This window comes from Bos indicus, chromosome 2 (assembly GCF_029378745.1).
Source record: "Bos indicus isolate NIAB-ARS_2022 breed Sahiwal x Tharparkar chromosome 2, NIAB-ARS_B.indTharparkar_mat_pri_1.0, whole genome shotgun sequence".
NCBI lineage: Eukaryota > Metazoa > Chordata > Mammalia > Artiodactyla > Bovidae > Bos > Bos indicus.
In genome coordinates, this window is record NC_091761.1 from 129166322 (window position 1) to 129179438 (window position 13117).

Here is a 13117-nt window from a genome sequence, read left to right on the forward strand (position 1 = left end):
TTTTTCACTCTCCTCTTTCACTTTCATCAAGAGGCTTTTTAGTTCCTCTTCACTTTCTGCCATAAGGGTGGTGTCATCTGCATATCTGAGGTTATTGATATTTCTCCCGGCAATCTTGATTCCAGCTTGTGTTTCTTCCAGTCCAGCGTTTCTCATGATGTACTCTGCATAGAAGTTAAATAAGCAGGGTGACAATATACAGCCTTGACGTACTCCTTTTCCTATTTGGAACCAGTCTGTTGTTCCATGTCCAGATCTAACTGTTGCTTCCTGAGCTGCATATAGATTTCTCAAGAGGCAGATCAGGTGGTCTAGTATTCCCATCTCTTTCAGAATTTTCCACAGTTTATTGTGATCCACACAGTCAAAGGCTTTGGCATAGCCAATAAAGCAGAAATAGATGTTTTTCTGGAACTCTCTTGCTTTTTCGATGATCCAGCGGATGTTGGCAAGAGTCATCACTTCCTTATTATTTTATTACTTTTTTCTGTCATCTATGGTCTGGAGGCTATTTATTATACTGTATTGTATCAATATGGGGCTTCCCTGGTAGCTCAGCTAGTAAAGAATCAGCCTGCAATGCAGGAGACCCCAGTTGGGTCTTCCCCCTGAGTTGGGAAGATCCCCTGGAGAAGGGATAGGGTACCCACTCCAGTATTCTTGGGCTTCCCTGGTGGCTCAGACGGTAAAGAATCCACATGCAATGCAGAAGACCTGGGTTCGATCCCTGGGTTGGGAAGATCCCTTTTTAAAGGAGGACATGGCAACCCACTCCAGTATTCTTGCCTGGAGAATCCCCGTGGACAGGGGAGCCTGGTGGGCTACAGTCCATAGGGTCACAAAAAGTCAGACACGACTGAGAGACTAAGTACAGCACAGCATATCAATATGGTCTGTATCACTCATTTCTTCCCAGTGTCTCCAATTCAGGGACAGCATGCTCTAGCTTGACATTGCTGTAGGGAGAATATTGACGCCACGGAAATTGACAAACACTACAAATCACTTTTTTCCTTTGAGAACCTGCTGTTAAACATTCACCAACATGCCACTGCACTTACCCATGTTGATATTTCATGACAGCAGACGTCTCGCCAGACCTAGGTCCATACCTACTTGCACGGTTGTATAGTGGGTCAAACCCAAATGGTTTGAATCCTCGCTCAGTTCCTTATAACACTGAGAAAATTCACTGCTGTTTCTTGGATTTCTCTTCTGTGAAAATGGGATCTTGATTCTTTAAAAATGAGAATAGTTTTAGGACCAATCTCATAGAATCATTTCGAGAGTCAGAGGAGATCATGCATGTAAAATATTTAGCACCGTGCCCAGCAGATAATAAGCGTTTAATTAGTAGTACACGCAGAGTTATATGCCCACAAGTTCACACGCACACACATCCGCAAGTCATTCCTCTGAAACATACTATGAACCCAAGTTCTAAGGGAGACTGAGGGCTGACAGAGGGCAGTGGGGGGATGTGGCCCAGGAAGCCGGGTAGGGTAGGGTTGGCAGCTGGCACTGCACAGTGGGGCCAGGGCACAGGACGCACAGGACACGGTCAGCTGGTGCTTCCCAGGGACCTGATCAGGACAGGAGGCTGGGGCTGGCTTCTAGGAAGTGGGTGGCAAGACAGAGAAGACCGAAAGAGGACGGGGGCGGTTCAGGGCCTGGCAACCAACGGGGTTTCACAGCTGCGTCTCTTGTCTTCTCCTCCCTCTTCCCCTTCCCGCCTCTGCTTTCTGCTTTATCCATTCACTCAGGGAGCACTGGGCTGTGTGCTGAACTCAAAGGTCTCAGAGATTACACAGTCCTCTCTACCCATGAGAAAAGAAAGTACATATCTTCAGAAAAACTCGAATGCTCCCAGCCGCCTTATTTGCAGCAGGCCCAAATCGGAAACTGCCGAACGGTACCATTCACAGGTGAATGGGCCGACAAACTGTGGCCTCTGCCCACAGCGGCAAACAGCCCAGTAACAAAAAGGAGCTGTGGCTCTGCGCAGCAGTGTGCACGGAACCTCGGCATGGTAACACCAAGCGAAGAAGCCAGCCAAAAAGTCCATTACAGTCACATTCTGTGACATCCTTAAAAATGCAAGAAAGTAGACTACTGGTGCCTGGGGTTGGGGGTGCAGAGAGGGGTAGATTACCAAGGGGTGCCAGGAAAATGTCAGGGATGCTGTTTGTTTGGGCTGCACTGTACAGCTGGCAGGATCTTATTTCTCCAAACAGGAATTGAACCCATGTCCCCTGCAGTAGAAGCGCAGAGTCCTAACCCCTGACCACCAGGGAACTCCCTGACTATGCACTTATCTTGATTGTGGCGATAGCTTCATGGATGTACACATTATGTCAAAACTCACCAAATTGTAGCTTACAATATGTGTGGTTTATTGTATGCCAATTATACCCCAACAAAGCTGTTTTTAAAAAATAAAATAAAAGCTGCAGTCCTCAACCTACAGAAGGTCACGGTTGGGAAGTGAAGGGAGGCAGATACAGACATAAAAGCAGAAGCAGTAAAGCATGAGGTAATTAACTTCAGAGGAAGAGATGGGGAAGGGGAGAGCATTCCCAGTGGAAGGACAGCAGAATGAGGGGGTCAGGGGGTCAGGGTGAGTGGGTAGGGCTGGACCCTGCTCAGACGGGCTGGAACCCAGATGCGTGGCGGGAGGTGAAGTCAGAGAGCTGGTTTGGGGCAGAAGCTGGCCCTTCTCTGCTCCTCCTCTTCCTCGCCTCTCCTCTGACTGACTGCCTGCCTGGATCTGTCCCTGGACTAGCCGCCTTCCTTACCTCCTGCCGCCCTCCCTCCCACCAAGACTGCGCAATGGTCAGAGAGGGGCCTGGGCAGACCCCCCCGGGCTTCAGCCCTGACCTTGTGGCCTCCCACAGGAAGGGGCCCTGGACCTCCTGAAGAAGCTCGGCAGCTGGCAGATGTCCATCCAGCTGCTCCAGGTGGGTGGCGATGGGCAGCCCCTGGGGCAGTGCCGGCGGCAGGTGGGCGACCTTGTGCAGGAAGGAAAGACCTTTATGGGGGAACCCTCCCAGGAGGGGGTCTTGGAAGGATTTCTGAAGGGAAGGCAGCAGGGGGGGTCTTGAGGTACTCTAGGTGTGGGAACAGAAGCCTGCAGATGGCAACGGAAGCTTTCTAAGCCCTCGGGGCCCTCTGGATCTGGGGACAAGACTGACTCGCTTTCTTTGAACCCCCAAGTTCCTAAGACCCGAGGTTTCTGGGATCCAGGAGGCCAGTGTCTCGGGGAAAGGTGAAAGCCTCCCCTGTTTTTGCATTTTCCATGTGGCCTCCAAAACTCTGCCAGAAGCTCTTGGCCCTGAAAAGTTAGCACATACCCAAGCTGTAAAGTAGCCAGAGTTGTGTCTTAGGCTAAAATTTGAACTCCAGGACACCAGAGGGCAGAGAACAGGGAAGAGTCCTGGGCACCAGCCAGGCCTGTGGCCCCCAGCACTGCCACCCCAGCTTTACTTCAAAGCTTCAGTTACCCCTGCAGGCGGGGGGCCGGGCCTTGGGCACCGACCTCACTCAGGGCAGCAGGTCCATTATAAAGTCAGGGTGATAACCTCAGCCACAGTTCCAGGGTGAAGCCCTGGGGAGCCTGGGCCAGGGCAAGGGGATGGGTGCCCTGGAGCAGGTCTTGCCAACCAGGACAGCCAGTCCAGCATGTCCTGATTCCCAGGCTGGCTCCTGACCTTCTCCCTTTGCAGACCACCAGGATTGGAGTCGCCGTGAACGGGGTCCGCAAGCACTGCTCCAACAAGGAGGTGGTGGCCTTGGCCAAAGTCCTCATCAGGAACTGGAAGCAGCTGCTGGGTGAGGGGCCGGGTCCCCGGGGCCGAGTGTTTCTCCCCGCACCTGGGTGCTGGCTTATAGAAGGTACCCAGAGTATGGCTGTTGAATGACTCAGCTACGACCCCCAGTGGGAGTGCCAGGGTTTGTCTACTCCACAAATGTGGGGTAGTTTTAATGATGGGCGAGTTTTCGTGTCTGTGTCCCTACGTGTGTATTTCTGTGTGTTTCATGTGTGTGTACACATCTGTACATACACATTGGTGTGCGGAGATGTCTTTCTGTCCCCATGCGTGAGCTTGAGCTTGCACCCACGTGTGCACACTGTATGTGCATTCGTGTGTAAACGCGCATTTGTTGGGAGAGGGGTGAGGCTGCCCGCGTCCCTGCCCTTCGCTCCTTTCTCCCCCAAAGTCTTGGGTTTGGCTGAGACAGAGTGAGTTGAGGAACAATGTCATGATTCTGTTTTTAGATTCCCCAGCAACCCCCAAAGGAGAAAAAGGAGAGGAAAGAGTAAAAGCCAAGAAGAAGGAAAAAGGGCTTGACTGTTCGGATTGGAAGCCAGAGACAAGTCTTTCTCCACCAAGGAAAAAACGGGTGGAAGAGCCCAAAGACAGGTACTCGTTCTGGGATGGGAGAAGGGGGCTGACACGCAACACGTCCTCTGACAGCACTCCTGTTTGTATAACGTCTTTTCGTCTTCACACACCAGGAGGTGGGTATTGTATTTCCCTCTACAGTGCCCCCTCTGGGGGCCTTCTTGGCCCCGCCAGACTGACTCACGAGACTCAAATAGGCCGTCCCTGGCGGGGCTTCACCTTGAAGGATGCAGGGACAGGAGATGCAGCGTGCCAGCAGGGCAGCTTCTCATCACCGCGGTGTTCCTCATCACCAAGACTTCTCACAGGGCAGTGGTCCCCAACCTTTGTTGGCACCAGGGGCCAGTGTCATGGAAGACAGTTTTCCCATGGGTGGTGAGGTGGCAGGAGGGGAGAGGAGGATGCTTTCCGGATGATGCAAGCACGTTACACTTATCGTACACTTTAATCTCCATTACTGTTACATCAGCTGCACCTCAGGTCATCAGTCCTTAGATCCTGGAGGTTGGGGACCCTTGTCATAGGGACCAGGCTGTGTCCAGAGCTGTTCTCCTGCCCACCCGGATGACATTCCCAGGTGCAAAGAATGAGACCACCGAGGGCGGGAACTCGCTCCACATACTGCAGTTGATAAGTCCCATAAACCAGGTCTCCAGGATTCCAGCAAGGGCAATGACCAGTTACAAGATTCACAGCACTCGGGGTAGCCCCAAGCTGCGGTTTTTCCGTAAATCGTTGATAGTTCTTTCATAGTCCTTTCCCGTCTAGACACAGTTTACCAATCAGGGCTCCTTTGCTCTAGACTCGGTGTCACTTAGGGATACAGCTTGACGGTCCACCTTCGTCAGGGTTCCAGGTGAATGGGGCTGGGAACTTACTTGTCCACAGAGAAGGCGTATTTTGCTGGCTTTTTAGTTAAAATCGCCTTCAGCAATAAGGAAGCTGAAGACTGGGGAGCAGGGCCTTTCTCAGGGTCACACAGCCATTATGTAACAGAGTGGGAGCCCCATCTTTGTCAGACCCTCAGACCTCTGCTGAGGTCTCAACTCTGTGTCTGTTCCCCCTTGCCCACCCCAGCCAGGGTCTCCAAAAATGCATGACTTTTAAAAAATATTTATTTATTTAGCTGTGCCGTGTCTTCATTGCAGCATGTGGGATCTAGTTTCCTGGCCAGGATTTGAACCCAAGGCCCCTGCATTGGGAGCACAGAGTCTTAGCCACTGGACCACCAGAGAGGTCCCAGTGCATGACTTGCTTATCAACGCAAATGGCCTTATCCACGATGGTAGATAAAAGCCTTCATGGACGTATTAGTAGGTCCTACCTGTTCCCTACATGACTAGTCAGATCACTTAATTCCTTCTGGAGGAGGTCATTTAATAGATAAGGGACTGAGACTAGATGACACTGATTAGTAACCGATGGTACTAGGTACAGACAATATGACTTGTGATCTACCAACATTTTAAACTTTTAAAAATTGTATTCATTTAATTAATTTATTTTCGGCTACACTGGGTCTATTGCGGTGCGTGGGCTTTCTCTCCTTGCAGCATGTGGGGGCAGCTCTCTAGTTATGGTGCTTGGGCTTCTCACTACGGTGACTTCTCTTGCTGTGGAGCCCAGGCTCTAGGCACACGGGCTTCAGTAGTTGCAGCTCTCAGGCTCTAGTGTGCAGGCTCAGTAGCTGTGGCACACAGGCTTAGTTGCTCTGGTCCCAATCTTCCGGGGCCGGGGATCGAACCCATGTCCCTCGCATTGGCAGGTGGATTCTTAACCAGTGGACTACCAGGGAAACCCTATAACATATTTTTATCACCCTTGTTTAATTTTTGAAAGTACTGTAATTCTGGGACTTCCCTGGTGGTCCAGTGGTTGAGAATCTGCCTTGCAATGCAGAGGACTTGGGTTCGATCCCTGGTCCGGGTACTAAGATTCTGTCTGCCTCAGGGCAACTAAGCCTGTGCACCACAAGTACTGAGTCTGAGCTCTAGAACCCACAACCCACAGCTACTGAGCACATGGGCTACAACTGTAGAGCACGTGTGTTGCAACTACAGAAGCCCTTGTGCCGGAGAGCTTGTGCTCCGCAACGAGAGAAGCCCCCACAGTGAGAAGCCTGCACGCTGCCACTGGAGCGTAGAGCCTGCCCACCTCGACCAGAGACAGCCCTTCCCCAGCAGTGAAGACCCGTGTGGCCAAGGATAAATAAATAAATCTGTTGTAGAAATCATGGAAAAGATTTAAAAAGTATGAAAAAATCACATTCCCACCACCCACAAATAATCACTGCGAATACTTTGGTATATGTTTTTCTCTGTTTTCTATAGTTACCATCAATTCTGTAGCCCGCTTTTTAAGATGCAGTACTTGTCAGCTTGGAATCTTCTGAATGTTCTATTCCTTTCATTCTGCTAATTTTGCAATCATATCCCACTTGGAGGAATGGTCATTGGCATTTAATGTTTCACATGGTGTGTTTGGTTTTCCCAAAGGGATTAAAAGGCTGGCCTCCAGGGATCCTGTGATCCCCCATGCCTAGCATGGAGTGAGCATTTACTGAGCATTGCCAGGCCCAGCTGTACCAGCACAATCCCCTGTGGAAAATTCATGCTCTGGCTGGTCTAGCCATGTCGGGAGCACCTGTTTGGTTCTGAAAGTGAAAGTGTTGGTTGCTCAGTTGTGTCCGACTCTTTGTGACCCCATGGACTGTAGCCCGCCAGGCTCCTCTGTCCATGGAATTCTCCAGGTAAGAATACTGGAGTGGGTCATCATTCCCTTCTCCAGGGGAATCTTCCCAACCCAGGGATCGAATTTGGGTCTCCTTCATTGCAGGCAGATTCTTCACTATCTGAGCTACCAGGGAAGTTTGGTTCTAAGTACCTTGGCAAATAAATGAAGGACCAGGATCTTGTGATATACAGTTGAAGACTAGAGGCTGAAGTGTTGGGCAAGGAGAGCAAATGGGATATGGGACTAGTCTGTGGAATAGGGAGTATAGACATCTGGGTACATATGGTAGCTTGGGCATGGGTGTTTGCTTTAGCTCTGTCCCCAAATCCCGCCTAATGATCAGCAAAGGGATTTCCTTTAAAGGCCTACTGAGACGACAGGTGTGGGCGAGGAGACAGCTGGAAAGCAGAAAGCGAATTTCTAGGCTGAACTTAATCACTTACATCCTTAGGCTCTGAGATTCACTGTTGTGACCTGAAAAATGACTGTCATTATCTCATTATATATAAAGTTTATATGCAGAGCTCAGTCCCTCAGTCGTGTCCCCTCTTCACAACCCCCATGGACTGAAGCCCACCAGTCTTCTCAGTCCATGGAATTCTCCAGGCAGGAATACTGGATGGGTTGCCATTTCCTTCAGGGGATCTTCTCAAAACCCACATCTCCTGCATTAGCAGGCAGATTCTTTATCACTGAGCCACCTGGGAAGCCCTAAAATGTGTATAACTGTAAGTAAGTGATAAGTGAAGTCGCTCAGTCGTGTCCGACTCTTTGTGACCCCATGGACTGCAGCCTCCCAGGCTTCTCTGTTCATGGGATTTTCCAGGCAAGGGTACTGGAGTGGGTTGCCTTTCCCTATATGTGTGTATATGTTTATAGCCTTCTAGGCTTTTTCCTGTGCATCTACCCTTGAAATACTTATTGTATTAATAAAATGGAATTAAACTGCATATACTATTTAGCAGCCTTTTCACATCATATATTTTTTCCAACAGTGAGTCACATTTAGAGTAAAAAGTTTAGAAAGTCAAACACAAGAAGAAAATAACAGAAATGATCACTGTTAACATCTTGATGTATATCTTTCTCATCTTTTTAAGAACATATGTGTGTGTGTATATATATATAGAGAGAGTTATATTTTCTTAGAAAATTAGAATCACACTATAATACTGTTTTATAACCAGCATTTTACATATAACAGCATCCTGGGGTGTTAAATTGTTGATGTCAGCTCACTTTTCACAGCTGGAGCTATGAGATGAAGTTGTCTCCGTGGCTGAGCAGAGAGTGGGGTGGTTGTCCCCCTACCTTGCTGGGAGAATCCAGTGGGCAGGGGTCCTATTTCGGTTCCGTTGGTGAAATTCCTTTCTTTTAAACTTTCTTAATTGACTATTATCATATATAAACACTATAACCACATTATTATATAAACACTGTAACCACATTACTAAAATTTAAAATAAGAATTAAAAATATTTCTCCGCAGTGTGCCGCTTCTGAAAAAGGAAACAGCTTGTATTTTCTTCCTCTTCCCTTCCAGTCCTGATCTACTTACATAATTTTACCGTTCCTGTAGACACAAGGGACAATTACATCCCTGTTTATTTATCTTCCTAATGTATTCTAGGCATTTTTTTCATGTTCCTGAATAGTTTTCATAATGATCCTTTGCAAAAATGGCAGAATTTTTCTGGTTTGTTCTAAAAAGCATTGAGGAAAGGCCAGAAAATGGGGAGTCCCAAGGAGAGGAGAGACCCATGTCTCCCTTCCTTTCTCCCACTGCAAGAATCTCAGCTCCCAGCTCTGCCTGCACCTGTCCATCCCCGTGGGGCAGTCAGGGGGGAACCCCACAGAGGAGCTCCCAGGGCCCAGTGTGGGACTGGAGGGGACATGCAAAGGAAGGTCTCTGCCCCCTCCCTCTCTGCTGCCTCCCCCTGTGTTTTTTTTTTCCCCCCTGTGTTTAAGCTGGGGCAGAGGTCCACAGGATGGTTAAGAGCTGGCACCTCAAACTTTCTTACCTGCTGTCCCCCAGGCCACGTGGAGAATGAGATGGGAGCTGGAAATCCATGCAGGAGCCTTATTGTTATCTGGAAAAGAAGAAATCAGATACCTAGGATTAGGGAGCATTGAGGAGTTCTTCATGGTGGGAACTGCAGTAGGGACGTTAATGATCTAGTCTTCCTTCTAGCCAGCCCACAAACATAGGTCCTTTTCCCGACATTTGACAGATGAGGGAGCTGATGCTCAAAGAAGATGACCTGCCCAGGGGCAGGGCTGGGACTTCAGCTCACGTTACCGTCCTGTGCTCTGTGCATCACTCCACTGCTCGGCCGTGTCCGAGTCTTTGCAGTCCCATGGACTGTAGCCCTCCAGACTCTTCTGTCCAGGCAAGAATACAAGGGTGGGTTGTCATTTCCTTCTCCTGAGGATCTGCCTGACCCAGGGCTCGAAACCATGTCTCCTGCATTGGCAGGTGGATTCTTTACCACTGCGCCACCTGGGAAGCATGTCACTGCCTCCCTTTTTAGAGTGTAAATGTCATGTATGTTTGTATGCATGAGAAAAAGATGCAGAGGGAAGGATCTTAAACGTAAATGATCTTACCTCTGGGGAGGTTTCTTTTTCCACATTTTAAAAAAATCATTTCTTTACTGTTTGACTTCACAGCCTTCAGCAACAAATATTTATAGAGCACCTACTCTGTGCAGGCACTGTTCTGTTCACGTAGGAGAAGTCAGTTGAGTTGAATATATTAGATTGGGCTTCCCAGAAGCAAACCCTGAGATATGGATTTAAGTGCAAGAGGTTTATTTGAGAAGTGATTTCAGGAAATGCAGACAGAGGAGAGAGGAAATGAGACAGGTAAGGGAGGGGAACCGGCACAGGGTGTATTCCTGAGCAGGTTACTGCCCTGAGTGGTGGTGGTTAAATCACTAAGTCGTGACTCTTGTGACCCCATGGACTGTAGTCTGCCAGCTACCTCTGTCCATGGGATTCTCCAGGCAAGCATACTGGAATGGGTGGCTGTTTCCTTCTCCAGGGGATCTCCCCAATCCAAGAATCGAACCCAGGTCTCCTGCATTGTAGGCAGATTCTTTACCATCTGAGCTACAAGGGAAGCCAGGGGTTAAATCCTGCTGGAGATGGTGGAGGACACACTTCAGTCGATCCACTAGAGGGCTGAGGAAGCTGGAGTACTTGCCCATCTATTCCCACTTGTTTGGTGGAGGGCTGCTCCTGGGGTTGTTAACTCCCCTGCGATTTCTGCCCATCAGCCTGCTGGCGCTGGCTGGCACAGGCAGAGCCCCAGGGGATCTTGGAGAAGGAAGTCCTTGGGTCCCAGTGCATTTGGGAGGAGTGCCCAAGGGATGATGGGGACTCGGCATAGACAGCGTCCACCACGGGGAACAAAGCCCACCATATTCTGCTCTTGTGATATTTACCTGGTAGGTTGCTTGGACAAAGCATAAAATAAGTAAGCAAATTATGTGGTCTGTTAGATGGTGACACCTACACTGGAATTAAAAAGGAGAACTGGGGACTTCCCTGGTGATCCACTGGTTGAGAGTCTGCCTGCCAGTGCAGGGGGCATGGGTGTGATCCCTGGCCCACGAAGATCCCACATGCCCATCCATGCACCACAACTACAGATCCCGAAGCCCTAGAGCCTGTGCTTGCTGATAAGAGAAGCCACTGCCGTGAGAAGCCCGCGCACCACAACTCGAGGGTAGCCCCTGCTCATTGCGTCTAGAGGAAGCCCAAGTGCAGCAGCGAAGACCCTGGGCAGCCGAAAATAAATAAATAAATGATTTAAAGGGGAAAGAGAGAGCTGGGTAAGTGACATGGGGAACAGGAGTTACAATTCACAAGCAGATTAATGTGACAAAAACTATGAAAGGGGAAAATACATTCTATACAGTAAAAAGGATGTGTATAAGTGTGCTCGGTCGTGTCTGACTCTTTTTGAGGCCATGGACTGTAGCCCACCCAGGCTCCTCTGCCCATGGAATTTTCCAGGCAAGAATACTGCAGTGGCTTGCTATGTCCTACTCCAGGGGATCTTCCCGACCCAGGCTTCTTACCTGAGTCTCTTGCATCTCCTGCATTGGCACATGGATTCTTTACCACTGTGCCACCATGGGAAGCCCTAAAAAGAATGTAGCTACATGTATTTCGTAGAATGGGGCGGGGGGGAATTTTTCACTTCTAATCCCATCACCCCGATATAACTACGGCTAGCGTTTGGGCTGCCGTCTATGGGGTCGCACAGAGTTGGACACGACTGAAGTAACTTAGCAGCAGCATTTGGTTATGGGCTTCCCTCATAGCTCAGTTGGTAAAGAATCTGCCTGCAATGCAGGAGACCCTGGTTCGATTCCTGGGTTGGGAAGATCCCCTGGAGAAGGGATAGGCTACCTAATCAAGTATTCTTGGGCTTCCTTGTGGCTCAGCTGGTAAAGAATCCACCCTCAATGTGGGAGACCAGGGTTTGATCCCTGGGTTGAGAAGATCCCCTGGAGAAGGGAAAGGCTGCCCACTCCAGTATTTGGGCCTGGAGAATTCCATGGACTGTATAGTCCATGAGGTCGCAAAGAGTCGGACACGACTGAGCAACCTTCAGAAATGGAGAAGGAAATGGCAACCCACTCCAGTATTCTTGCCTGGAGAATCCCATGGACAGAGCAGCCTGATAGGCTACAGTCCACGGGGTTGCCAAGAGTCGGACATGACTGAGTGACTTCAGTCACTCAGCATTTGGATGTATTTCCTTTTCGTCTTCTCCTCTGCTAGGCATTAGTCCTCTTGCCTGGCCTCAGACCCAGTATGCATCTAAGTTTGCACCCTCCTTTCTCACTTCCATTTTAAACCCAGTTCTTGCAGCTCTGAGGCCCACCTCCTTCTCCCCTCCTCTTAAGGTGCCACAGGGGAGGCTGCGGCTGATTTATTCCTACTCCTCATGAGAAGTGATCATCCAAGGAGTTCAGTCCATCGGTTCCAGCTAGCCAAGGCCTGCCTGACAGCTAGGAGGAAGGGCCTGCTGAGAATTAGTTATTATAATTAGTAACACACGACGTAACACATGGGCCACATCCGACACGTATTTGGTGCTTGGCAGATCTTGGTCTCCTTCCCTCCTCTTACCTCATTTGATGGTGGGCAGGTGAAGGGGACCAGCCAGTACCTCCTGGGGCTCCCCCTGCCAGGCAGCTGGGGTCCAGGTGGACTTGGTCATCCCCAGCCCAGCACTCCTGGCTCTGGGATGCTTCCTCCCCAGACTCGGATTTCTCTAGGCCAGCACTGATGCTCACCGACCAAAGCATCTCATCTCCACTTTCTCTTCCTTTCAGGAGAGACTCTGTGGACTCCAAGTCATCAGCCACCTCCTCTCCAAAAAGACCGTCGATGGAAAGGTAAAGGCAGCCGTGGACCTCTGCACCCCAGAAGTCCTGTTCAGCGTGTGCGTGTGTCTCTCTGTCTTACTGGAGGAATCCCGAGGCAGGGAAAAGGAGGAAGCTTCCTATGTTGCACTGACTCCAATTCCTAGGACCCACGCAATAAGGGTGGCGGGGGAGGCCTCTGAATCAGAGGCATGGTTCCTTCACTGGGGTGCCTGACCAATCACTGTTATCCCATTGCTGTCTGGGGAACATCCTCAAAGTCAAGTTGAACCCAATGAAACAGGTCTTGAGAGCCGGTACCTGGATTGGGACCTCTGGGTTTGGGGCAGAAATGGTATCAACCTTGAATTATCATGTCACTCATTCATCAAATATTTATTGAGGGCCTACTGTGTGCCAAGAAGTATTCTAGGTGCCAAGGATATAGCAGTGAGCAAAAGAGACAAAATCCTTGCGGGTATGAGGCCTTTATTCTAATGGGTGAAAGTGAAAGTCACTCAGTTCAGTTCAGTCGCTCAGTCATGTCCGACTCTTTGTGACCCCATGAATCGCAGCACACCAGGCCTCCCTGTCCATCAC

General features: G+C 49.7%; 1 protein-coding gene across 4 annotated transcripts in view; it reads left to right on the top strand.

Moving 5' to 3' along the window:
• Window positions 1-13117, top strand: part of TCEA3 (transcription elongation factor A3) — a 52096-nt gene that overhangs the window by 3825 nt on the left and 35154 nt on the right. For all 4 annotated transcript variants that reach the window (XM_070776830.1, XM_070776826.1, XM_070776825.1 and 1 more), the window contains 4 exons: window positions 2895-2957; window positions 3723-3828; window positions 4277-4421; window positions 12488-12550. In XM_070776830.1, coding sequence (XP_070632931.1) covers window positions 2895-2957; window positions 3723-3828; window positions 4277-4421; window positions 12488-12550 — 377 coding nt within the window. The remainder of the gene's footprint in view (window positions 1-2894; window positions 2958-3722; window positions 3829-4276; window positions 4422-12487; window positions 12551-13117) is intronic.